The 27,612-nt window shown below is 37.8% G+C and overlaps 1 protein-coding gene across 2 annotated transcripts in view; it reads left to right on the plus strand.

Moving 5' to 3' along the window:
* Positions 1-902: 902 nt before the first annotated feature.
* The window catches only part of LOC121520012 (tensin-3-like), a 56,144-nt gene continuing 29,434 nt past the window's right edge, over positions 903-27,612 (plus strand). For both annotated transcript variants that reach the window (XM_041803201.1, XM_041803202.1), the window contains exons 1-12: positions 903-1,230; positions 14,819-14,976; positions 15,211-15,261; positions 15,432-15,554; positions 17,772-17,836; positions 18,876-18,959; positions 21,754-21,866; positions 22,226-22,286; positions 22,403-22,478; positions 22,569-22,698; positions 22,895-22,960; positions 24,827-24,928. In XM_041803201.1, coding sequence (XP_041659135.1) covers positions 14,827-14,976; positions 15,211-15,261; positions 15,432-15,554; positions 17,772-17,836; positions 18,876-18,959; positions 21,754-21,866; positions 22,226-22,286; positions 22,403-22,478; positions 22,569-22,698; positions 22,895-22,960; positions 24,827-24,928 — 1,021 coding nt within the window. In that variant the 5' untranslated portion in view covers positions 903-1,230; positions 14,819-14,826. The remainder of the gene's footprint in view (positions 1,231-14,818; positions 14,977-15,210; positions 15,262-15,431; positions 15,555-17,771; positions 17,837-18,875; positions 18,960-21,753; positions 21,867-22,225; positions 22,287-22,402; positions 22,479-22,568; positions 22,699-22,894; positions 22,961-24,826; positions 24,929-27,612) is intronic.

The following is a 27,612-nucleotide window of genomic DNA, read 5'->3' on the forward strand; positions in this document are numbered from 1 at the left end:
GGAGAATGTCACCACATGCTCAGACACCACATACAATGGGGAAAAAGATAACCCTTGAAGTTTTGTGTTTGTTGATAAAGACTTGATGGGAAAATAGTTGAAGTCATTCTTCATTATGCAGGGCCATCAAAACTTTTGATTTTTAATTTTTTTGCTGTGCTTGGTGCAACTCTGTTATTGAAACCCAGGTATTTTCCCCTTTTCACAATTATGTGATTATTCTCCATCAAACTGTCTTGTTATTTTCTAGTTTATTTTATGGCATCCAATGTCAGTCTGTTTTAAGAAAAGGGGTTTACATTTAAAAAAAAATAAATTGAGGGATGATTATCAAGTCGTAGAACTGTTTACTTAAAACTAAAAATGTGTCTATCAACTCAGATAAATAGAGCTGAAATAGCTATTTGGGATTTTTAAGTTAAAACAACTTATTTGTAACATCCTTCAAGAGCTCAACGGTTAAGTCTTGTGTTTTGGGCTACACAAATTAAGCAGAATTAAATTAAACTGACAGCATTTGGCAATGAATGAAACAGCGATGTCTTCTTGCTGCACCTTCCGCGCCCATTCATTTTTATTTTTTTGTTAAAACTTAGTGGCACACTGGCATTCAACTAAAACACGAGTTTAAATAAAAACACAAAACTGCTAGGCTAAATGTTGCTCCTGCTACCTGTGTCGGTGCCAAGGCTCTACGTGTGAGTTTTTGGGGTGGTCCTGTGGGGGGCGGCTGGAGGAGGTCTCCGTCTGCATGTTAGGGGTGAGGGTGAGAACAAATGGAAAGAGGTAAAGACATGAGGAGGAGGAGGCCGGAGAGAGGGGAGGTCGAGTGAAAGGGGGAGGGAACAACGAGGGGGAGACAGCCCGAGCGGCGCAGTAGGAGGACTATCCCATGCCAGGACTTGTGGCGGCTGCAGCGGCAGCCCGGACTGGAGGAAGTGTTTGTACCGTGCTGGGGGGCTGAGCAAGCAGCAGAAGAAAGTTGAAGAAAATACTTCATTTGTTCCAAAGAAGAGCCATAAAAAGACGAAGTGAGGTCTCAGGAGAGGCTGTGACCGAGCTGAGAGCAGATTCCAGCAGAGGAAAATGTGCCTCTCAGCTTGCATTAAGCCTGTATGACGGGCTGAGGGCTCTTTGATCAGGACTCCTTTTCTTTCAGCTCATACCGACAAAGAGGAAACACAGAGGGATAAAAGGAAGAATCAAAGCACTCAATTCAAGACTTAAAAGGTAAGGCTGCGTGCTCCCTAACTTTTCTTCATTAGCAGGAATGGTTTTAAAGTGGTCAGTACTTAAAAGCAGGATTAAACTAACACACGGCAGTACCTCTCAGCCCCCTTTTCTCTCCGTAACCCTCTGGTCAGTCACATTTCACTGAGTTTGCTCATTTATTCAAAGTGCAAAACAGGCCACTGCTGTCTGTATTTACTTTGGCTGTGAGTCTGTTTGTGTATGTGTTCCTGCACTGTGAGGACAGAGAGGGGAGTCATTCAAACCAAGTCTAGCCTACAGATCGTGTGATTTTTTTTGTGTGTGAAAGTGTATCATTTACAGATTTTGAATGAAACCCCAAAGCTGTAAGCTCTTACATGTCTTCCTCAGTGAATTGTGTTTTGCAGTGGCTATGATTAGGGGTTCCTTGCTGTTGTGGCCACGGTGTACTGGAGACTTCTATAATGTGAAACATATGGGGCCATTACTATGAAAGACCTGTCCTGTGTAGTCTAGAGCTCCAGAAGAAACAAGACTTTGCTGTTCTTTGTCGTATCTTTGGATTGAATGAAAAAGTTTCACATTTTTCTGAGAGCTACAGCTGCTGGGTGGTATTTTGGGCCTTAAGGCTACACTTTTCAAGCAGCCATTGTTGATGACATATACAAGTGTCCTTACATCACAGCTAGTCTTCACCTGGATAACAGTGTGTGCCTTTCCCTGTTTGGAAATGAGACACACCTGCATTTACACCGTCCTGCGTAGCTTCCTTTTAAGCAGCACAAACATTGCAGGTTGCTCCGAACATTTTGCAGGCTAAAGTCTTTTAAGATTACCTTTAATTACAGGCTACGCCAGAGAGGAAAAAACATCTTTGAAGATGCGATTACAGCTTTTTTGTAAGTTCTGTTTTGGGGTCAGAGTCACATGAATCATATGTCAACTCTCAGTTAAATAGCACCATAATTGTTTCAAAGAGATGGACAGTTAATACATACAATTCTGGAAAACTTCAGTGACATAACAGTCAGAAAAAGTTGGGCTCATTGCCCTTAATTGAAATAAACTGAAAATCAAAGCCCATATTGGAAAGGTATGTCTTCTATTTCCTTTTAAAAGGAAATTTCTGTCTTTAAAAGTGAGATAAATGAGCATTAGAGAGCCTAAAACTCAGCTTTTGCTCTTGTAAAAGAAAAGGCAATTACATCTAATGAACAGAGATCCTGATATTGTGTTTTGGACAGGTGGGTCTGTGTTGTGTACTGTAAGCAGAACACTGTGATCTAACAGCATGAGATGAAGCACAGGGGCACTTTTTACTTTGTCACAACAGTGCCGCGGCCACTTGGCTGACATGTGTAAGCCATTAAATGGAGAGAAGGAGAAGGATGGAGACTGAGCGCAATAAAGGGAAAGGAATTGCAAGAAAGAGGGGAAAGGAAAAGAGGGACTGAGAGTGGGAACGTAATCCATTTTGGAACGCATTCCTCTATGACCTTGGGATAGAAAACGGTAATTAGGGGGTACTTTAGGAGCTTTAAGGGTGCACAGATTTGCTCCAAGCTCAGGGCTGTCATTTTTATTCCCTTCAAAATATCTTGTGAAAATGTGAGACAAATACATGTTAGAGTTCCAGTGTTACTAAATAAACATGCTCAAAATACACAGCCTCCTCTTCCTGTGGCTTTTATTCCAATAGTTCTCATGGTTTTGTTTATTTCAGTTCTATGGCAGTGAATGGGTGTCAAATCCACAGCGCAAACATATAGAGCCCCTGACAGGAAAAGGCCAGAACAAACTGCGGCCTTGTCCCTCTCCAGGCCCTTCAATCAGCCTGTTATGTCACTGTGGACATGTTACCCTACAGCACGAGGCGTGTGCTCATACCAAGCAGGAATAAAAAGGTGATTGGGAGCAGTGAAGCTGATAATATCAGTGTTATTAGGGAGGCTATCAGATGTGGATGCTAAATTCTTATGGGGGGGGACTGTAGATTTGTTGTGGTTGTTCAGCTTCTGTCATCTGGTGGAGTTTGAATGGTTTCTTTCATGCACAAAGGGACTGCAGCCGAAAGGGGAAAATTAAGCTAAATGGAGTTAAAATGCATCAAGTGAAAACAACATTTAAGTCAAGCATTCCCCCACTGGCAGCCAGACTTCCTGAAGCATTTATGGCACTTGAGGTGTCACTGTAGACAAACAGCGCAGGAGATCATTAATCTGTCCAGAGCCCCCCCCCCCAAAAGAGACAGTGGTGAGCTGTATCTGCTTTCTCGATAACACAACCATTCCCCGCATGCTGGGTTGGATGAGCTTTATCGCCCCCACTTTGAATTCCAGCTGTGCAGTCTCTACCAGATGAAGTTTGATATGAGGTGTAACAAGGCATTTAGCACCTTCTGGATTATTTTTTCCAACTGATGATGTGTATCAGAGTGCCATTTTTTATTTCACCCACATAATTCCACTTTAATGGCCTTGTAAAAATATTTAAGTTGTCTCAAAGTGGAGGCTGTTGCCACAACACATCAATCATAAACTAGACGCTGGAGCCAACAGAAGCAATTGAGTTTAATATTGGGGCGTGACTGGGTGAGGGGATACTTGGATGGTTTTCATATGTGTGCAGGAGCTATTTTTCAATTACTTTAATTGATTAAAATAGTTTCAAATATTGCTGAAGTTCACTCAGTTCAGTCCGTTAGAATTAACCAGATACATCATTTATGTTGTAAAACCAGTTTGAAATGTGGTGGTTGTACACTGTCTGGTTTTATCACACTGAAACACATGCACTGAAAAAAGAGAATTGTTGAATTAACTTAAAAAATATTTAACAATTGAATTAAATTTTTCCAACTAAAATGAACAAGTCATATTAACCCTTAAAGTGAAATATTTTTTATTTACTTTACCTTACACTGTGAAACCAAATTAAAAATACTCGAAACTTTTGTTGAAACTGATTATGCCAAAGTTTTTAAGTAGTGGAAATTTTTTTTTGTTTTGTTTTTTTGAGTAATCCCAATGAGTTAATACAATTCAAAACATCAGAGGCTATTGAGCTAAAATTTTGAGTTACTGAAAAACAGTGTGGCTGGCACTTAGCCATTTTAAGTTATATCAACTAAATTTAACTTGTGTTGGGTTAACTTGACTTTTTAAGTTAACCCAACATACGGAAAACTTAGCATATATCCAACTCAAAGCAACATGTTTAAGTACTTTTCCTAAAGCTGCATGCCCCTCACCCACTGAAGTTCTCCTTTATTCCTATCACATTCTTTAATCTTGAATATTTATGCCACTCAAGACAAGCCAGCTTAAGTGACTACAAGTCACAACTACTGAAAAGTGCACAGTAAGTTTTCACATTTAGTATTCTGTCTGTTGTTTATTGAGGTTGTTCCCTACAGGAAGGACTTCTCTAACTGAGTCAACAACTTCACTCATGGTGCAAAAGTGCCCAAAGGTATTCTGGGAAAACTAAGGGATGATCATCTAATAATTTGAGTGCAATTACAAAAAATACTCAGAGTGATTGAGTAGTGTTTACTTAAAACTACAATTGTGTTTTATTAAATCAGAAAAGAATGAGCTGAAATAGCTATTCCCCTAAGCCTGGTGTTGTCACATATGACAAGAAGAGACACGTGTTATCAAAGTTAGATAAATTTTGAACCATAAATCATAGCGACTAATATTTTTCTTTCCTCTGAAAGCCCTCAGTTGTGCTGTTCTAATGATGCTATCCATGGCATTGTAGCCTTGACAGAAGGTTTTCTAGCAAGCCTGAAACTTTGGTGACTTTCCGTGGTCTTTAAAGATTTAGATAAAGAGTTCCTCTGATATTGAAAGTCTTTTTATCCAATTTATAACCCATTTTTTGGCTGTTCCTGCTGCTAGCTTTAGACTTAGCCACCATATCAATTTCCCACAATGCATTGTGATGGTTTTGACAAAAAAATTGCAGGCTACTGTGTCGTCATGCCATGCTTTGTTGGTCCCAACACGTGGGGCTTCTCTAACTAAGTCAGTAACTTCACTCTAATGAAAAAAGGTATTCTGGGAAAACTATGCAAATTAAGACATGATTGTCTAACAATTTGAGTACAATGACTGAAAATTAACCCATTAAAGCCTGAAAACACAAGTTATAGACAGAAAATTCTATTTTTTTTGGAACTGAAAAGTTTCTTTAACTTTCTATCGAAATAAAAAAAAAATCAAAATTTCCATTAAATTTAATATATATATTTTTTTGCATTTTATTTGATACGTTAGGTGTTTCTAGTAACTGTTAATCCACTTGAGGGCATTTTTATCATTTATCATGTTGTATTCAGAGGTTTTTTTTTTTGTAGTTTATTGGTCATACTGATTAGATAGAGGTATCATAAAATTATGTATCAAAAACAATACAACAGGCTTTAAGGGGTTAAAGATAGGGGAAAAATGCTCTGATGGTATTACTTTTTTAATAACTTAAGGCTAATTTAAAATGTGCATGGCCTTTAAATTCCAATAGCTGTGTGATTGTTTTGAATTAGGCAATACACAGTAAACAGTTCCATCAGGTCATTCATCAAATGAAACTTTTCAATCACAAAATACAATTTTGTCTGGTAGTTTTATCTTACCTTACATATTTTGCAGTTCTTTTCAGTCAGGCCAGTGACAAGAAAATGGTGGTTTGGCTCCAGTAGATGAAAAGTTAAATCTAAAAGAACACCATGACGTCAGACGCAAAGAAATGCTTAGATCTACATTAAAGGAACAACTCGCAACTTCAAGTTGAAATAGCTCACAAAAGTACACTACTGCCTAGGGCTGGACGATTATGGCAAAAATAATACTCACGATTATTTTGATTGATATTGAAATCACGATTGATAAACATGATTATTCATTGATTTCAAAATGTGAGTATTTATTGAACCACAACTTAAAAGAACAATCAAAAATAAATTAGTAACAAGTAAAATAATAACAATATATTAAATAATAGCAATAAAAAACAATAAATAAAAATAAATATCCAATCTACATGCACTCCTGTAAAACTCGCAAAATTTGCAACATGCAAAAAATACTAATAACACAGACAAAAACACAACCCAAAAACACTCTCGAAGCACAAATTAATGGTTTTTCTTTGATTATAATGTTTTTATGATCATAAGAAGCCAAAATTGAAATCCCGATCAAAATTCAATTAATTGTCCAGCCCTACTACTGCCACTAAAGCACAAATCTGGATTATATTTATGCAAAATGTTATATTACTTCAACAAACTCAAATACACTTTTTAGAGTGTGCTTAGTCTTTTGAACATGGTTGTTTCTTAGTTAAATATATACTTCCTCCCCTCTCTTTACCAAAGTTCATCAAAATTTGCATTTTTTCCTGTGTTGGTTTTCGGCAAACATATTAAAGTAATCTGCACAGTGAGGCCAGCCTGAAATCACTGATGGAAAATACAGCCAGTGAGCCTGAAGACATGTAGCAACCAGCCAAATCACAGACAAACAAAGTGTTCTGTAAATGATTAAATGCTTGAAGTGCAACCCCAGGCTCTGAAGCGTCTTATTATTCAAGACAGATAGGCATGCAAAGTTTTTGCCAACTGTCGTCACCATAACAGACTCACAGATTAAAACAGCTGAGAGGTCACTGGAACAGATTAGGCCTTGACTTAACATCGGGTTACTGATGTGAGGTTTTTTGGGTAGTTTAAATTCATATTAAATGATGCTGTTGCCTTTTATCTTGTGGTTTACCTGCTCTTACAAAATGGAAGATTGCACACACAGAGTAGACCAGGTGAAGGGTGTGGCTCCTGAAATAGAAAAAGGGTTCATCCCTGTCCTCCTCCTCTGTCTTCCCTTCTTTTTCTTACTCATAACAGGAATGTCTGATTTATTTATTTTCAGCACTGTTATGGGTGATTGAAAGAGAGGCATTTGGAGCTACTCCCAAGTGATGGTCATACAAGTGGGAACGTGGCTGACAGCACCCACGCAGCCTAAACTAGTCAAGCTCTTACCTGCAGGGGTTGGAGCTGGGGGGAGCCGTGCAGACACACCCTAATCCCCCAACATCCTGACCTAAGTAAACCTGTTGCAGCTTGTTCACAGGAGACCTGGCAACCCAATTTCCCTGATCTTTCTGCCTACCCCACTCCTCTACCAGCCCTTGCTCTCACAGTGCCATGGGTGGGCTTGGGATTTGAGTTCCTTGGCACTGCTTATTCTGCCTTTGTGAGCTAATGCAGTGCCTCAAACCAGGAACAAAAGCAGTCACTGCAAATTAAAGACCAATTATCCTTAGTGCGTGCTGGGGCAAGTCACTATAGCTTGAATGAAGAGTCAGAGAAGTGAGAGGTCTGATGGAAAAAAAGGATGTTGTTGCTGCAATGTTATGCATGAATAGTTCATGTGGAATGAATTAGGTCAGAGTACCATGTTTTGATGTTTTGAGATTGGCTTTCTTGATGCAGTGCATGAACTACCATTGTCTATCTTGATGATTTTATTTAAATTGATTGGGAGTATTTATTTCTGTTTACATAGGATTAAATGAATCATTCTGCGTAATATTGATTGGTTTGAATTTTCATGACAAAATACAAATCATAATACTGATTTTATTACATAATTTTAAACACTCACAGTATTGTACTTTCGCGGAGCAATGTGTTACTCCCTTCCACTTGAGGTGTAAATTTGGAGTATTTACAATTTCAATTATTGGCACATTGCAATGAATTTTTCACTTTAACTAAAGACTGCCAATTTTAATACAACCCCTGTGGTCAAGTCAGGTGTCTTCTTGCAAGGATGGAGCTAAGGAGACAAATGTAGATCCAGTTAAAATCTTCACACCACCCTTTAGACCAGGGGTGTCAAACGCAATCACAGCAGGGGCCGGATTCTGGATTCAGGTCTAACCTGATGGCCTAACAGGGTCACCTTTTTAACCATAAACTGTCAACCTCATTTCACCAGTAATTAAATATGAAATAAAAACTTAGTACTGATGACAAATGATTTTGACATTTGAAAAGTTAAAAAGATAAGTTTAAAGGCTCACAATCTGAGAAAGTAAATTTATTAGTTCAAAAAGGTCAAAACATGAAATTGAAATTGAAAAATCATATTTTTGGCAAATGTATTAGAAGAAAGGCAAAATCATGAGTTTAAAAGGCCCAAATATGAATTTAAAAAATCAGAATTATGAATCTTAAAGCTCAAAATATTATATGAGAAGTCAAAATTATGAGTTGAAATGCTCAAAGTATGATAAAAAAAAAGTCAAAATCCTAAATTTGAGTCCTGATTGTGAGATGCAAAATTGAAAATGTGAAATTAAAACACAATTTCTTTTCCCATACTCCTGACTTCTTATATTAATATTTTTACTCCTTTTTCAGATTTTTTTGGCTTAACAAAATATCTTAAATCTTCAAGGACAAGTTCACATTTTTATACTTGAGGGGAATCTGCAAACCTCATACTGGTGGGCCAGTTATAACAGAAATATGAGATCATCTTGCGGGCCAGATTTAACTGTTCCACGGGCCAGATTTGGCCCCTGGGCCTTGAGTTTGACACCTCTGCTGTAGATCTCTTGCCACAGGTGGGAAATGACGAACTCAGTGGAAAGTTTCACAGGGTGAACAAGTGTTGAACATTGAGTATAACAATGAGTGTGTTTACATGCACTGAAGCATCCCTATTATGAGTTATATCCTAATTTTGATCACGTTTAGGATACTGTTTACATGTTCACAGTGAAACCTGGTTGTTCATATCCCTGTAATACTAGTATCCCAGTTTCCATGAAAGAACTAAGCAATCCTGCAAGTGAATTCATTCGCTGAAAAACACAGGTAGCTCATGCTTTTCCTTTAAAAAGTACACCAGAAAAGCTATCATGTCTACATTTCAGGCCTGGGACATCTTGGCAGACTTAGCAGGATGCTTACCAAGTGCTCTTTATCCAATTCTCTGTAACTCATAGCATTAGTGGTCATTCTCAGTCTCCTCAGTAAACTATGCTCACGGTTTATTGAACTGTTCATTTCGTATATTATCTAAATATGAGCGTGGTAGCAAAACAGGGTTGATCAAAACTGAGCTACTGGAATATCCTGGTTTCTGAAAACATGTGCATCCACAAACAGAAACCAGGAAACTCAAAAAACAGACAGAAACTGGAATACTGAAGTGATCACCATACAACACACATATCAATACATCTAAAACATATCTTATCTCAGGCATGCTGGAAAAAAGCCCCCCAAATTTGAAATGGCAGTGGGAGGAGCTTAGATTGACTCCCTACAGAGTTGGGTTTACATTGAATTCATCAACACTGTCAAATAACTCCAACCCTGAAGGCCATTTAACTCAGAATGGAGTTGAAATCAACACTCCAGTTTTTGCTGTGTGCTGCTGCTGAATGAACTTGCTAAAGTAGCAAAAACACTGGAAACATTTTATCTGATTCTCTCAAAATACTTTGGCATGACCAACATGACAGCATGTTTAAGGACAGTTTCTTTGGCACTATTTTTCTACACAAGCAGCTACGAAGGGACTAATTGTCAGACCCTGTGTTGTTTAGCTGTTTTTATGAAGTCAGCATGTGAGATATAACATTAATGAGCTTAAGATGTTCTTGTAGAAAGATTTTGTAAGCTTTGGACAAGATCTGACCTCTGGTTTCTTCATTTAAGCTAGCTAGCTACTTGCAGTAGAGTTAGCTAAATTTTTACCCCACAAGAATAGAAGATCTTTCAAACTAACCTCTGGGAATGAAAAATGTTTCCAAAATGACTCGATAGATGTCAAACTGTAGATTAAAGAAATGTTGTTGTTTTTTTTTTTTAGCTAGCTGGCATGGCTACTTTTAGTAGCTTTAGCTTACCAAACTTTAAGCTGTCACTAAAGTGTTTATTTTTAAACTGATTTCTTCAGGATAGTAGTATTAGATGAGAAAAGAAACTGCTCTGAGGTCACACTGAGGTTAAGTACAGGTTAGATACTTTCATGTGTCTAGTTAGCACTGTAGTTTGACACCTCTGAAGCATCACTAAGCCTTCATCCCCATGCCCCTGCCCTGGAGATACACAGAGCCTAAGTACTGGGACACCTCTTCATTTATTTTCCATCAGTCAACAGTTTTCCCTTAGTCTCTGGGGAAATAGACTAACCCCACCATTAGTTTCAACAGTCCTAGAGGACCTCTTCCCCCAGCTCCCACCACCTCCACCAACACACACAAGCTCACAAAACAGCCTGTCCTGTTACCCCGAGTGATGACCCCCTCTTACACACGGCCTCTTTCATTCCACTCAGAGGGTTGGTTTAAGCTGTGGTCACACTGTCCCTGCTTTATGGCTTTTCTCTGGCCCCCTTCAAAGTGTTGGGCTGTAGCCTGCAGTCATTGCAACTTAATTGATGGACACATTCTTGACTGCGGATTGCTTTTAATCCCAACAAATAATTTGAGTGATTGAAGAAGGGTGATCATATCTTTGGCAGCTCAGGAATGTGTTTCTGTTTGTGACTTTGTGGTCAGGGGTTTCTGTGAAATCTGAAACATTTATCAGGCTCTTTTTACTCCCACTAATGATACACATGAATTTGAATAGTTAAATCAGTAAATCACTGACATACAGCTCTAGCCTGGCTCAGTCAAAGTGTAGTTTCTGGTTTTGTGCATGAACAACTCTTCCAAAATGATGAAACTTATATATGAGTTTGTTAGGGATAGAGCAAGGGCTTGAACTTGTGTTTTAGTGATTAATCTTTACTTATAGAATCCAATCTATCATCTTATTATAATTCATTGTAAACAGATTTAGCTTGTTTGAGAGTATAATTCAAAATGAAATCAATAAAAAAAATTACAACATTGTAAGTTTTTCCCACTACTTTGTGACCTTTTATTCATAAATGATCAGTTTGTTTATGCACAACAATGACTCTATTTTCCCCACTTGAAATAACAGTCAAGTCCTTCATTCCTCGGTGCCTATTAGCCTATATTAAGATGGATTAAAGCATTAATCAGTAAAGCAATATTTAAAAAATATTTTCTAACGAATAGATTCTGAAGGCATATATGTTAAAATTGTTCTAGCTAACCAGAAACTAAATTGGATTGCAGAGGACAGCTGCTGTATGATATATCAAGGCAATTGGTGATATAATAAACAGCTAGAATTAAGAAGAAATAATAGAATGCATGTTGAGATAGAAGACAGAAGTGTCTTCTTTGTCTAACCTTTATATATGTCAATTTTCCCTTTCATGCTACATTCTTCCATGTTACACATCGCTGGTTATAACACTTTTTTATTCTATTTTGTCGTCAGCTTATAAAAACACATAATAAGACTTTTATTCGCCTTGATAAACTGGCAGTATAGAACAAACTTTAAACTTCTTAAAACAGTTACCCCTCTACAGCAGACACACTGCCTTATGAGAAATACTTCAAATTTAACTTGCAACTCTTTTTTTTACATATTTTTAGACCACTGGAGACAATCCACTTTTGGATCCTGACCCACCAGTTAAGGACCATGGATTCTGAAGCCACTGTGTAGCCTTTGTGTTGAGACAGCGGGATATTTTGACTCTTTAATTAAAGGAGGTCAAACATTTTCTTCCAGACACATAGATGAGTCATTACTCATCCGTTTACTCACTTTACTTTGAATCTGTGTAGAGTTAGTTTTGGTCAGTGGCTCAGATGAAACAGTAAATCATTGCGAGTAGTCTTTGACATAGCTGTCATAAACTATCTCATACAGACTTCTTTATTTATTTTTATTCTCTTATGAATTCTGTTCAATTATATATTCCTTCTTAAGATAACAGTTTGCCTCATTCACCAAAGTCTTTTTAAGATTTTTCTTAAACCTGTTCAATAGGAAAAAAACCATTGAATTCATGATGTGTTCTAAAACTGCTCGATAGTTTACACTTGTGTTTTTAATTTCATCAATACCACTCCCTCATAAACTGGAAGCTTATGCATGTATTTTTTTTTTGTAATTAGAAGAACAAAGGAACTCTTTTATGCCCATATAAGGGCATGAGACTGCAGGGCCACGTGAACACAGCACACTCACTGAAATCACACAGAGTAGAATAAAGAAGTAGCACACTGGTTCCCAACCTGGGGTTTGAGCACTCCTAGGGGGTGCAGGGCCCTTTCTGTTTTTTTTGTTTTTCCCTTTTTTCCAAAGACTATTTTTTGGGTGTCTTTGCCTTTATTTATACAGGACAGCTGAAGAGAGACGGTAAATATGGAGAGAGAGAGTTGAGGTAAGAAGTGCACCAAACAGCGCAGAGATAGAGAATTGATTTACCACCAGAGCAATGAGGACTACTCTGTATGTGACTGCCTGCTGAGCTTAACCAGTACCCAGCCCTTACTGTTCTGATGTTGTTAAATTTGGATGTGAGTATAGTTTTTCAAGATCAGAATTGGAAACATAATGTGCAATTGCATTGTAGGGCAACACTAAAAGAGAAAAAATAGAGGATCCTTTGGTTTTTGAGGAAATAAACAGTTGAATTTTTTTTTTTGTGAAAAAAAGAAGAGATTGAAATGTAGTATACTTACAAGGAACCAAACTCAGAATTTCTACATTCTGAAATGTCATAAATTTAGTAGAAAAACTCTAAATTTCAGAGTTTAAAAAGTCATAGATATTGACATTTATAAACTCAAAAAAATCTGGTTTTTAAAGTCGTGAATTTACAAAATTGTAAAATTATAAATTTAAAGAAACCAAACTGAAAGCAGTGATAGGATAATCCAAGTGTTTAGAAATGTAGCTTCTAAGTCCAGATGGTGGCAATAATGTGATTATTCTGAGCTTTAATTCCAAGTACATCTTTACTGCTCTGTCCCATTAAAAAGCGTCTTTGATTAGACTCTCAACTGCAGGACGTAAGGAAAACTGCACCATCTTTTATGATTTTCTTCCCACAATCAGTTATTTTCAAATTTATGATCACAGAAATTCTACGTTTTGCATCATGTAAATTTGTGAAATACAAAGTATAGACTAAAGTCTTTTCCTGTAAATTTATAGCTATTGAAACCTGAGAACGTTGCGTTTTTTTCTGAAAGATTAACACATCCTCTTCATTTTGTTATTATTATTTTTTCTTTTTAGAGTTGCCCTAATACTCCATTGTAATAATGGATAGTTTATACACAGATATTTTAGCATAAAAAACCCCACACATGTAGGCTTTTTATGTTGGGATTTTGTTCATGAAAATGATTAAAATAGATGTTTGATTTTTTAGAGTGGGTCTGAAGTACTGAAGTACTTCAAAAGTGAATGTAGTGCTGCTTGAAATTAATCCCAAACATGCCAATTTAATAACATAATATTCAGTAAAACCAGTGGTGCCTCTCTAATACCTTTGGGTGAAGGTAGGTTTTATTGTTTGAAATAATTGTTAAATATTATTACTTCTTACAATAGAAGACTTTGTATCCATTATTCAACATTAGCAGACGAACAGCTCATGGTTTCAATTAAAGTTGACCATATTTAAATCATTCTTTTTTTTCAAGTTTTTATGATATAAAAGAGTGACACAAAAAACGTGTATAATTCAACAGTTCATCTTTCTTCATCTAGCGTATTTGAGTGCTCAGAGGTTCAAACATTTAGATTTATTCCTGTCACATCAGCTTTGAGAGGTGCTAAATAGTACTCTTAGATTCAGCTCTCAGCTAGGAACAGATTATGTCAAAATCTATTGAAAAGAAAAAAGGAGTTTATATGAGTTTTTTTCCCCTAAAACTGGTCGGTGAATGAGGCCCAGTGTTTGATTATATTTCAATTATTAATCATGAAACCTGAATACATAGATTCAAAAATGGGGCAATATATAATTACTTTTTGTAAGCTTTAAAAATCAATGTGATCAGCATGTTCGCTTAGAAAAAAGGAGTTATTTTTCATATATAATAATAATGAATCAACTCGTATGTCAGCAGTGGAGATCATGTGCAACACTTTGCTAATCTGGGCCTGTAAAGCAGCACAGGACACACAGAGATTACTAGATAAGAGATTGAGGGATGTGTCCGTGGATGTGGTGAGAACAGCTCTCTCCATACCACTGCTGCAGGAAGTGCATTGCCATGAGGTCACAAAGACACGCCATCGGTCAGGGATTTACAGCAACTGGTTCCAACCGGACTTCTTTGAGAGATTTTCTTTGTCTTTGTCTTTGTTGCTCTTAGTGACGGACTGACGGTGGCTTTTAGATTGTTGGTGTTCAATCTTCTGAAACCACTGCTCAGTATCTCTTTTGGAAGTACAGATAAGTGGCGTTACAGTATTTGTGACAAAAACAAGAGCAAACAAGACACCCTCTGTCCCACAATCTGCTATTGAGGTCATGCTCCAAAGATATCTGCGGGAAACTTGGTCACAATGACTAAAGCTGAGGACTTTGAACGTCAAATATTGACACGAGTAAAGTCACCTGCTTTTAAGAGCAGGGACAGTATGAGGCAACTGAAAGGCCTCTTATTGTGTCTGTCCTTTTTTTTACAGGATTTAAGATGGAGGAGGGATATGAGTTGGACCTTACATACATCACAGAGCGCATCATCGCTGTGTCCTTCCCTCGAGGTTGTACAGAGGAGATCTACTCCCACAACCTGAAGGATGTCACCCGAATGCTCAAGTCCAAGCATGCGGATAATTACATGGTCAGTGCTCATACATGTGCTGTTTGCTGTCCTCACCTTGAAATGAGTCAAGTGTTAAAGAGCAAACAGTATCGATGTCAGGGCTGATGGGCTTTCAGGGGATATATTGACATGAGAGTATTGATCTGAGGATGCACAGTTCATCTTTCCCTCATGCTTATACAAAAAAGTGTACTATATAATAGAAAGGTGCAGTGCAATCAAGTTATTGGCTCTACTTTATGTTTTCTCTAGATTATCAACTTGTCAGAGAAAAGACATGATCTGTCTAAAATGAACCCAAAGGTAAGTTAAAACACTTAAAAAAATACAAATACAGATGTCTGTTCACCCTTTTTGATTTGCTGTGTCCAACCAGCTAAAGATAACAGTATAATAAGGACTGGCAGCACATATAGAGATGTATCAGGTGTTACGTCATCTGTTCCCAGTGACTGATGTGTTTTTTTTCATAGACACTTGACACAGGCTGGCCAGACATGCATGCTCCACCTCTGGATAAGATCTGCACCATATGTAAGGCCATGGAGAGCTGGCTCAATGCTGACCCTCTACACGTGGTGGTTATACACTGCAGGGTGAGAAAACAAGCTTTATGATGTTGCAGTATCTTTTTCCTCCTAATTATGTTTTAGTTATCAAGCTAAAGGCATGTCTAGTGTAGTCATTTGGCCAATTTTGGCTTTTCAGTTAGCTTTGACATTTGTATGACATTAGATTTATGCAGTGAAAAACCACAAACTAGAAACAGCTTCAGGATATGATGCACCAGCCAGCTCTTCAACCAGCTCTATATCAGTCTATGTTTGTGTGGTTTTACTAGCAGTGATTGAACAACTCAAAAACAGCACTCAATTGTCATTATAAAGCCACTGTTTCTAGATTGATGCTCACAAACATGGACAGTTGTAACTAATCAAGAAATAGCAAAAAAAAAAAAAATCTTCTGGTCTAATTTTGACTGCAATTGTGTCAACTTAACTGTTAATGTTATCCAATAGGAACTGGACATTCTCACATGTGCAGTTATGCCATACAAAACTACATATAAACTTTAAATAAGTTACATGTAGAGATTCTGTGGGACTAAAATAATAGTGGTATTAATGGTAAATGGATTTGAGCAGTGTAGTCATGTAACTCTCTACACAGAAGGTCGAAATTACCCATTTACACCCGTTCAGACCATATTCACACATTGATGGGGTAGGCCGCACTGCTGAGTGCAAATCAGTATTAACTAATCTAACTAGACACATTCACACAAATTCAAACACATCAGATGCAACCGATGCAGCAGTGGTGGACATTTAAGATTAATGGTCTTTGCACACTGAGTCCATATTTTTCTAATAATTAGGCTATAATAAATGATAATAATAATTTTGTTTTTTTACTCAAAAAAATGTTGCGCACTCCAACTTTGCAGACTGAGTCCATTGCATTTTATCAGTCTTCACTGTGAATATTTGTTGTATGTTGCAAATTGTTTTGTACTGCGACCAAAATAAGCAGTGAGGATAAGCCTGTGGCTCTGTCATTCCTAAAACATCACACTGGATCCATTCATCCTGATAGCACAAGCTAGTACGTCACAGCTGTGCCAAAGTGGAGAAATGGAGAGCAACTTTTAATTCAGTCTCCGTTACATGGCTGAGTACAAACTTATGCCTTTATCTGTTATACTATGGATATATACTATGGTTGATATCTACATAATAAATGGACAAATCACAGTGTTTAAAGTGAGATTTCAGTGTGAGAAAGGGAGGGAGAGAGGGGAAGGGGCGTGCATTAGTTTTAATGACTTTGAGTGGACAGATGTTACAAAACAAATCAAATCAAACCTGTTCTGAAAAAAAAAGAATAAAGACAGATGAAAGTTCCAGGGTTAGTTTGCAGACATGACAAACACAACATGAGATTGATTGTCTTTTTTAACATGAGAAAAATGTGGATGAAATAAACACTCAGTGTGCAAAGGCCTTTGGTGTCTTTCCACGTACACATTGACATGTGAGTGCATGAGCTGGGGATTGAACACCTGATATTCTGTTTGAGAGGTGACTAACCACTGTTCCACAGCTTCCCTAAAAAACAGTACAGAAACACTTTAAAAGCCCATGTGTTTGTGAAGCCAAACCAAATGGATGCATTTTGTCATTGCATGAAGATAAACTCTAAAAGAGATTGTTAAGAAATAATAAAATTCTGGAAAAGAAATGTTGGGTGCTAAAAGCGTCTTAGAAAAGGCCCCACCCTCAGAGAGCTGTTTACACTGCTTTCCACATTATTAAGCAAATGACATTTTTCTCTTATTTTCCTAAATATTGACAAATGACAGAGTATTTTTCAAGTCATCAGCTGTAAGAGCAAAATTCAAATGTTTCTGAACAAACTTCATAATGATAACTGTTATTTTTAAAAAATAAAAACCTCAAAATGCACTTTTCCACATATTCCACATTATTAAGCAGACCACAGGTTTCAAGCAATATAGGAAAGAAAAAAATCTCTCTGCTGCTGAAAAGTGTCAAATAGTGTAATGTCTTGGACAAGGAATGAAAACATTAGACATTTCATGGAAAATTAATTAAATTTGTGGCTTTTTTTGTGGGTTTTCTTTCTGCTTTTTCATCCTTTGCAAGTCCTATACTTGATGTATGAATGCCATCGCAATGAGTAAAAGGATGATTATTAATAACAGTAAATGATGCCTTGAAGATTCAGAAGAACTGCCTCTTGTGTAACGAATTGGCTTCTGTCCTCTCATGTTTTTGTTGTTTTTTTTTCAGGGTGGAAAGGGTCGCATTGGTGTTGTAATCTCATCCTTTGTGCATTTCACTGATGTATCCGCCAGGTAACCAACACCACATTCTTCATTCTTCAAATGTTGTTGTTTGCTCTGAAGTCAGGCTTTATCATAACTCATTCTGGGCAGCGATTGATATTTAAACCAACCCACAACATTTTAGAAATCATTCCGTCCACCACAAGCAATGTCATCCCCTAACCACGGCTGACTTATTTTCCCCCCGTTTAATTTAGGGTCAAGGTGATTCAGAGTGAGTCAAGCAAAGGCCGACCCTTTCAGATCCAGAGTGAAAACCGCACATTTAAAGCCATGAATCATGCTGTATTGAGTTGCATGAATCAACTTGGAAACATGTTAGTTACTGTAATCGCTTCTGGCCACAGTGTCAGATTCATGAAATCTATTCATCATGACGAAAACTGATTCCAATTTCGTAACCATTGGCAGGCATTTAATTTGAGCGAGGCGGGTCCTTGACTGAGTCCCAGTAAAGTAAAGAAACACAGCAAACATTTGGAGAAACAGTCTGGTGATTTGCCGATTTGTAGATCCTTTCTACACACAGAAGTCACACTGCGGCCTTCGATTTAGCCAACCTCTTCTCCTTTTACTGTTTTTGTCCCACTGATGATAAATGGGTCGGTAAGGCGAATTTACAAAGACGGATAGGAAAGGCAGAGATAGGAAAACAATAGGCAGATTTACAATGGACTAGATTCAATGGGGGGAGCAGAGGGAGAGGGTTGGACAAGCGAGAAACAGAGCTGTGGTGAAAAGGCTGCAGCGTCTGTTGGTTTAAGATCTGTCTGAATAGCAGAGCTGTGCACACACTCCGGCCTCTCTCTGTCCTCCTCTCCCCCTCAGTGTTTACTTAAGGCTGGCATTCTCTTCCTCTCTGCTGGAATCCCCTGTCTCTCTGCGTACTTTCACTCTTGTCCATTATGCATGTGTAGATGTGGGTCTGTGTGTGTCCTCATTTAAGTTAGGTTTAACACCATTCAATTACAGAGCTGCTCAGAGAAAATCTCTTTCCTGAGTCATAATTACCTAAAGCATTTAATGTGTCTCGCTGTCTCCCTCAAAGTGCTGATCAGGCCTTGGACCGCTTTGCAATGAGGAAATACTATGATGATAAGGTCTCAGCTCTGATGACACCCTCACAGAAAAGGTAAGACACCAAAACTAAAGCACGCCCTTCTGCCTAGCAGCACGCGTCAGTCCATGTGCTGCCTGTGTGCTGCTTTGTTGACCAACATCCAAACACGCTCGTGTTCCCAGAGCCACCTGATTCAATACAGAGCTTTGCATATTCTGCTTTTGTTTTTCACTGGAAAGCCTGCTGTTGTTGATGTCGTAATGCTAATGAAAACCCCATGAAGATGTGGTGTAGTCCTAACCTTCTGTATTAATGTTAATCAACATTGATTGTACTCAGTCTGATTACAGAGAGCTAGAAGAAGTCCAATTATTTTGTTAGTCATAATAAAACAGATTTAAAAATGTATGTTACCACATTGATCCAACTGAATCAAATTTCTTGAAGCTGGACTGATCAACAGTACTGACAAAAATGAATTCACCTCCTTGGATGGTTTACCCTTTTATAGGTTTTATAAATCAACTTTGGTCTATATAACTTGGATTTTTAGACAAAAGAAATCCCCCCCCCAAAAAAATTTCATGTCAAAATGAAAACTTATTTCTACAAAGTAATGTCAATTAAATAAAAATGTGTAAGGTAAAATAAGTGATCACATAAATATTCACCCCTTTAAAGGGACTGACCTAATTCAACAGAGGTCCAGCCAACTGGTGTTAGAAGTCTCACAGTTACTGAAATGGGGATCACCTGAGTGCAGGGAATGTGTCTCAAGTGTTTGTAATATAGACAACTGTGTCTGGAAGGTCCAGTCACTGGTTTTTCAATATTCTTGGCTACCATTACACCATGAAGACTAAAGAACACTCCAAGCAACTCAGAGAAAAGGACACTAAAAAGTATATGTAAGGGGATGGAAACAAACAAATCTCCGAGGCACAGAACATCCACTTGACTTCAGTTAAATCTACTATCGGGATATGGAAGGAATATGTTTAAAGCTTCAACAATCAGGTCGTCCTCACAAACAGAGTGACCCTGCAAGAAGGAGACTAGTGAGAGAGGTCACCAAGACAAGCTCTACAGGAGAGTGGCAAAGAGAAAGCTACTTTTAAAGAAAACTCGTTAAATCTCAGCTAGAGTTGGACAAAAGGCTTGTGGGAGACTCCATGATCAAGTGGAAGAAAGTTCTTGTGATTAAATGGTGCTTTTTGGTCATCAGACAAGAAGCGATGTTTGGCAGACACCAAACACTGCACATCACCACAAACACACCATCCTCACTGTGAAGCACAGCCGGCCCTGGAAGACTTGTAAAGGCAGAGGGTAGAATGAATGAAGCAAAATGCAGGAAAATCCTGGAGGAAAATCTTATTCTGTCTGCAACAGAACCACAGCTTGGGAGAAGATTTTTTTCCAGCAAGACAATGACCTGCAGCATACAGCTACACAGACATGGTTTAAAGATGACTAGGTGAATGTTCTGGAGTGGACAAACAGAGCTGGAGCAGTTTTGCAAAGAAGGATGGAGTGAAATTACAGTGTCCAGATGTGCAAACCTGATTGAGACCTATCCACACAGACTTAGTGCTGTGATTACAGCCAAAAGTGTATCTACTAAATATTGACTTGAAGGAGGTGAATATTTATTCTGTCATTTATTTAGCATTTCATATTTTTATTTAACTGAGATTAATTTGTAGAAATATGTTTTTAATTTGACACCAACGAGGTTTATTGTACATTTTTTGTCAAAAAAGCCAAATTATATTGACCATGAGTGGATCCTGACCCATCAATTAAGAACCATTGCTCGAAGCTGTGTTGATATCCAAATACAAACAATAGCATGACTTCTACTATGCTAAAAATGTTCGACTTCTGAGTGAAAGCCTAGCACAGACGCTGTGGAGCATGCACATAACTCCAAATCTCCAATCACATTTTCTAGGTGAGTCCTTCTGTCTGACTTCTGACTGACTTCGAGCAATTTGATTTAGTACGATTTTAAATGGGCTGAAGTGTTTCCATACATTTTTAAAGTCCAGTTTTAGTCAGACACAATAACTGATCAGTAGCAGTGTGCAAATGTACTAACTGACTTAAAAGCTTACAACTTTATTTGAATTTTAGAATCACCACAAAGATTTGTTGCATTATGGGAAGAGTAGGATCCAGTGTTTTTGGAACATGACCCATTCTGGGGACTACATGCCATCCTGTCTTTTCCTACTTTTGCCACTGGTTTTAGGATTTTTTGGTTTGTTTTTTGTCTGCTATTGCCCTGCATAACAAACTGTGACACCATGTTTGTGATGCCCCTTTAAAGCAAGCATTTATCTTAAAACTTTGCTTTGGAAAATACAATCTAGATTCAGTATGGTTATGGTCAGTGAAGACTCATGTGAGGAGTTTTAAATGGGTTATTAAACAGACTGAAATTAATAGCAATGTCTCTGTATGGCATATTAAACCAATATCGAGCATTAGCACAGACACGGATCATAAATTCATGGTTGTTTTTAATGGTTACAACCCCAGCTGCAGGGCAGGTGTCAGACGAAGTGATTAACTGTTAAAAAAAAAGAGCAGGACAAAGATTTTGTTGCAAGCCACTTCTCTAACATGCACAGGAAAAAAATAGCAAAGATACAAGCCATACCACTTAGTACACAGGAGGCATACGAAATGACAATGAGTAGGGAAGCTTTAAATTCTTATTGAAGAAGGACAGATTATTAACACTGCTTGACACACAGTGCTGCAGGCAAAGATAATTTTGATAAATAACACATTTTAAGTTGTGAGATTTTTCACTATAGTGCTGCATATGATTTAATCCATGTCTATGCTTTTATATCAGGTATGTTTGGATCCTCAACAGTCTCCTCAGTGGATCCATGAAGATCAACGCCTCGCCCTTGTTCCTGCACTGCGTCATCCTCCATGGGTTACCAAACTTCGACACCACTGGAGGTTAAACTCATATTGTTTACCACTACACACACAGCTGCGATTGCAATTAAAAGTGCAGTTGCTGCAACCTAAAAGCTTTAAAAAGAATCCAGACACAACCACATCAGAGGCAGAGCAGTAAAAAACATGAAGACTTATCTGAACGTTATATATTTCTTTTTCCGACACACATGGTTGCTCAGACAGATAGAGGCACTTACAAAAACAAAAGTGCAAAGGAAAAGATTTAAAGGGGTCCGAGAGAATCCATGACCATTCACACTTGTATGTTTGCATGTAAATAAGGATCCTGTAGGATGTTTTATCTTTGCACTGTAACTTTTTTAAATGATTGAGAAGTTGTATTGTTTTCTTTCCAGTTTGTCGTCCGTATGTTAAGGTCTATCAGGGAATGCAAGCAGTGTATTCCTCTGGAATCTAGTAAGTGGCTCTTACATTGTTATATTCTTGTTTACTTCAAAGATGGGCCAAAACTCATCAGATATTTCTATCTTACTGCTCTGATTTTACTTGACTTTCTGTTGTTTCTGTTTCAGTCACATCGGACCAAGCCACAGAGACCGTGTGTGCATCAGCCTGGAGCCTGCCCAGCTCCTGAAAGGAGACATCATGGTAGGACAACTATAAAACTGACCCTCTGCAGAGTTCATGAATCAGTTTTGACCGTTCGAATCACAATATTATTCATATTTTCTTTTTTAGATTAAATGCTATCACAAGAGTGACATCATTGCAGAGCGTGAGGTAATTTTCCGGCTGCAGTTCCACACGGGAGCAGTGCAGGGCTACAACCTCATGTTTGAAAAAGAGGACATGGAGACTGCCAACAAAGGTAGAACAGGTCTCAACGTGCTGCTGCGAGTTCACTCCATGCAGCATCTGTAGGGCCTTGTCTGCACTTCAGCTAGACTGTTGTGTTGTTTGCCAAAACATGCTATGTACACAGAGAGAATGCTATTACCACACCATTCATATTTTTCTTTTCTGAATGGCCACACTAATGAGATTTCTGTGTGATTGCTTTCCAGATCCTAGATTTCCAGATTACAGTAAAGTGGAGCTGGTGTTCTCTGAGGGACCAGAGAAGATCCCAGGTAGATTCCAAATCCTTCTCTCTAAAGTTGAGCCAGTATTAGTTAGAAAAGCAGATGCAGAGTTTTCTCTAGTTCCCCGTTCGTGCTGTGTTGTGCTCTGTTCCTCCCCCTCTGCCTCCTGGTGTGAGGGGATGAGGAATGCTGCACAGGGGAAATGTAGTGTGAAGTGTGTGCTGACAGAGAGGTAAAGAGGCACAGCATGCGCTGCCCCAGAATGAGACCATGGTGTTTGGGTCGACACATGTTTGTCAGATATAACAATATTAAAGTTACAATATTTCATTGGTAATTTCTGGGCTTGTAATGGCTTTTTGACAAAAAACAGTGTTACCACCTCCTCTGCCAACCTCTAAATAAGCATTGTTTTGTTTTTTTATGTTGGTTTTATCCCATGATATTCTGATGATATTTGTAAAGAAGCTGTTGGGAATTACATGTTTCACTTAGCAGCAGAGAGTTAAAGGAAAAGTTTAACTTCACTCTCATGTCAAGGCGATAAACATACAGCAGGCAGAAGCAACAAGACTGCAAAAAGAAAGAGCTTGCTTGACCGTATCCCCAGTAAAATAAAGACAGAAAGAAACAACACCTCTTATGAACACATTATTTCCTGTATGTTGTTCTGTACAGAAACCAAAATATTTTTCAGTTTACATATCTTTTGAAATGTTTTTTTTTACCTGTGCACATAGCAATGCTATCGGTTTTCTTCTGTTCTCCTCAGATTTGTGCTAAAAGTAGCCAGTTTGAATATATGTTTTAAAAACTGTATTACCCTCCTGAAACTTTACTAAAACAAAGCAACAAACCAGCAGTAAATACTAATGAATACTAAACTTAATTAAAAACAAAAAGTGAAAACTGAAAAAAGAAAAGAAAAATCACAAACTATTTAAACCTTTATCTGCACCTTGTATTATTTAAAACATTTCAGTCTCTTCTGCTTCCCTATATCCTTTTTAATCCATATGAAGTTTCTTTCTCCATGATTAAGTTAAAGTCATAATATCCAATCAAGTTCTGTATGTTCTTCCAAAATAAACCAGGAATACTTGAATTTCAAAATGTGGAAAAAAGGGGAGATTAATTGTGATTAACTACAGAAATGTTGAGATAAAATGCGATAACAGTAGCCTGCTTAATATGAAGTGGGCTAGTATGATTATTTTTGAACCTTTGGCCACAACTAAACTGAAAGTTTCTTGCCTAAACCAGATGCAGCAGGAACAAACATCTTACCTGCTGAAATTGTGCTTTAATTCATATTTCACTCGTCTGTATCCCTCAATAATTAAAAAAGCGGGCTGTAACTGTCTGTCTACAAGCAGAAACAGTTTAATCCCTCATGTCTGTTAGCAATGCCATGCTAAAGTTCAGTAAAGTGTCGGATTATATCTATTTCTGCCAAGTCTGTCATAATAAAAGCCTCCAATCCTTATCATCTTTGCAGTAAATCAGTGGAGCTTCAGCTCATACAACTGACATGCCCACACCATCCTAAAGCAGATGTTACTTCCTCATTTTAAACTTAGAGATGTTTTTCATGGCTGAAATTTAGCCTGGTGGTTCATTACACAGTGGCCTGTCTTACAACAAACTTGAAATACTTTTTTTTTCATCACTTTACATGGGCTTTAAGATATTCTGGGTACCTTGGGCTTGGTAATATAATTCCACTAGAAACCAAAGATATCAAATTATTGCCCAACCTCAAATATGCAAACAAAATTCCTTGTTAAGTCCTATTCTTCTTTCTCCTTCCTCAAGCAATGAATAACAATACAATAACATGATATCGAGTTTTGTTTTCTTTAACTCCCTGTGATGAAAAGTACAAAAACCCTGTTTTTCTTGGGGGGGGTCTAGGAGCTGACAGGTGGCATAACGGAGCGGATGTTATTGTGGACTACAACACAGCAGACCCTCTAATCCGCTGGGACTCTTACCAGAACATCTGTGATGGTGAAGGTACGGTTACTGTGCATTCGTCACTTCATGACTCACAGGACTTTGTTATAACACTGGTGAGTTTGAATGAATCAGATCAGAGTGAAATGTCTATGGCTGTTTAACGAATGGAAGAAGTATGCATAAGATGTTATTCAGGCATTTTTTACTAGTCCACACAAACTCTATTTTTCTTATGGGAACAAACACAGCATGACAGGCCTGGTGTTTAATGTTGTTGAGGAATTTCACTGTGATTGCATTAACATGCACCAGCTTGGTTTATGTTTCAGTCATTGCTAACAGGAGGTATTACTCATGAGTGGGACTTAAAATCCAGGCGCTCAGGCCCTTGGGGAATCAAGACGTCTATTTTGGTGAGGGAAAGGAAATGAAAGCTAAAATTTACTTGAAGGTTGCAGCATGTTGAGAATGACAAACCGTGTTTTTTTTTCTTTTTCCGTGTGGAGGACAGGGAGGGGATTTGTGTGAGAGAAGGGAATGCTGGGTTCAGAGGAAGAGCAGCAAGTTCTCAAGAGATTTCTATTTTGTTGTTTCATCAAATGAAAAGGCATGCTTTAACCATCCCACACATGCATACATGCACTTTCACTCCCGTGTGCATAAACACACAGACTCACACTCAGAGCCACCCTGTCGGGGCGTCCTGTCCTAGCTGCGGTTGTTGCTCTGCAGTCAACCACAGAATTCACAACAACATCCCAGAATAGAGCGACGTGGTGGTAGCATTAAAACACAGATCCACCCTTTCCCAGTATTCATTCTGTGTTTTTATAAGCCAAGCTCAGCTTGGTGAAAATGAGCTGCCTTTTTTAAATTTCATTAAAATACCCCAACACGTCCTTATAGAGCTTTTATGAAAACCCCCGAGAATTAAATGAAAGAGAAAAACACTCAATCTTAAGAATGCATCAAAGACGAGCAAAGACGACAACAAAGGAGCAATTTTTCTCTTGCCTTGATTGCAGAGCATTCATGTGGGATATTTACAGCTCTGTCTTCTCATGTAAACACTACATCTGAGGGGGAAGACTTAGAGCTGTGCTGGAATTCTACATCTACTTACCACCAGTCGTCTGGCGGTTCCAGTGTGCCCTGCAGAGAGGCTGTCAGTCACAGGACGGCAGGAGGAGGAAGTCTGAAAAGCGTTTGCCATGGAAGTGCTAAAGTTGTGAAAAGAAAACCTAATTTACTTCAATGGTCTCTCTTCAGTCACCTACTGAAGTGTGTGTTTATCCCTACGTGTTAATTAGGAGCTGAATTTTAAAAGATTGTTTTTCCAGAAAGGCTGTTTACTTTAGTTTACTTTAAAGGTGGGTAGTTGTTTTTGGGGAGCTACAGGCCAACAGTTGATTAGGAATAAGGAAGTAAGCTTAAATTAGGATACAACAACTAATTTTTATTTCTGTAGCACCAATTCTTAACAAAAAAATATCTCAAGAAGGAGGAGTAGGCCCGTGGTTCTTAACTGGTGAGTTAGGACCCAAAAGTGGGCCACAGAACTGTTTTCAGTGAGTTGTCTGGAAAAAAGAAGTTAATATACAGAAGTTTGATGTGGACATACCTTATGTTTGTTTTATTTTACGCTTATTTGTGGTGATACCAGTAAATAATGGTTATTTGACTTGATAATCTCCAAATCTTGGGATAACAACACTTCTTTTTCCATTATGATGTTATCACAGCTAAAGAGAGCCAAATAAAATGTATGCATACATATTCAGCAATGGCATCTGCCGTGATATGGAAACATATTTGTTATTCCAGTCTCTTCACTTTTTTCAGTTTTATGTTGCAGCATGATACTACAATTGAAGAAATATTCTCATAAACCTACACTGAATAGTCCATCATGTCAAAGTGAACACAGAATTAAAGATTTTATTTTCAAATGTATTAAAATATGAAAAAGATGTAATCTTTAGATACATGTTTTAATACAAGTAAAGGTCGAATAATTGTTTGAATATGATGATAACTGAGGACTGATAAGAATGCAGAATAGTTTTATTCATGTATAGTTAAAGTAATGCACAACTTAACTGACTCTTTATAGGTCACGTGTATCCCTGGTGTCCTTGAATCATGCAAACAGTTTTTGGTTTTACTGCTTTTAAATTATATTGCTAGTGAACAGAATCAAAATGCATCGAAAAGTTGAACAGAAACAACTTAGACGAGGTAGCATGAGACCATGGATTCAGTTGTTATGCTATTTTAGAACAATTTAGTTCCACCTCACAAAGTGTGGTTATCACTTTAAATATGATACACTGTGCTGTTAAAATAATTTATAAATTCCATGTCAAAAAGTAAATGGGAACTTAAATCATGCCTTAGGATAACTAAGGAAGACTTATTTAAATATAGGAGATCATCATTGTCAATTGGTCCTGCATGATTTATTCATAAGCATGCCTATGTATGCCAGGAACAGGAAGTAACTGATTATACTGAACCGATGATGACTGGACTGCAAGTGTTGAATTCTGTTTAGCACTTGATTGCAATTTTTACACCTTTTTACTGAGGCACATGGATAACAGTGCCTACGAAAAGTATCGGCCCCCTTTGGATGCTTTACCCTTTTATTGATTTAATAAATCAATCACTGTCAATATGATGTTGCTTTTTTTGACAACAAAATCTCCTAAAAACCTGTTAAATGTCAAAGTGAAAACAGA

This window comes from Cheilinus undulatus, linkage group 13 (genome assembly GCF_018320785.1).
Source record: "Cheilinus undulatus linkage group 13, ASM1832078v1, whole genome shotgun sequence".
Lineage (NCBI taxonomy): Eukaryota > Metazoa > Chordata > Actinopteri > Labriformes > Labridae > Cheilinus > Cheilinus undulatus.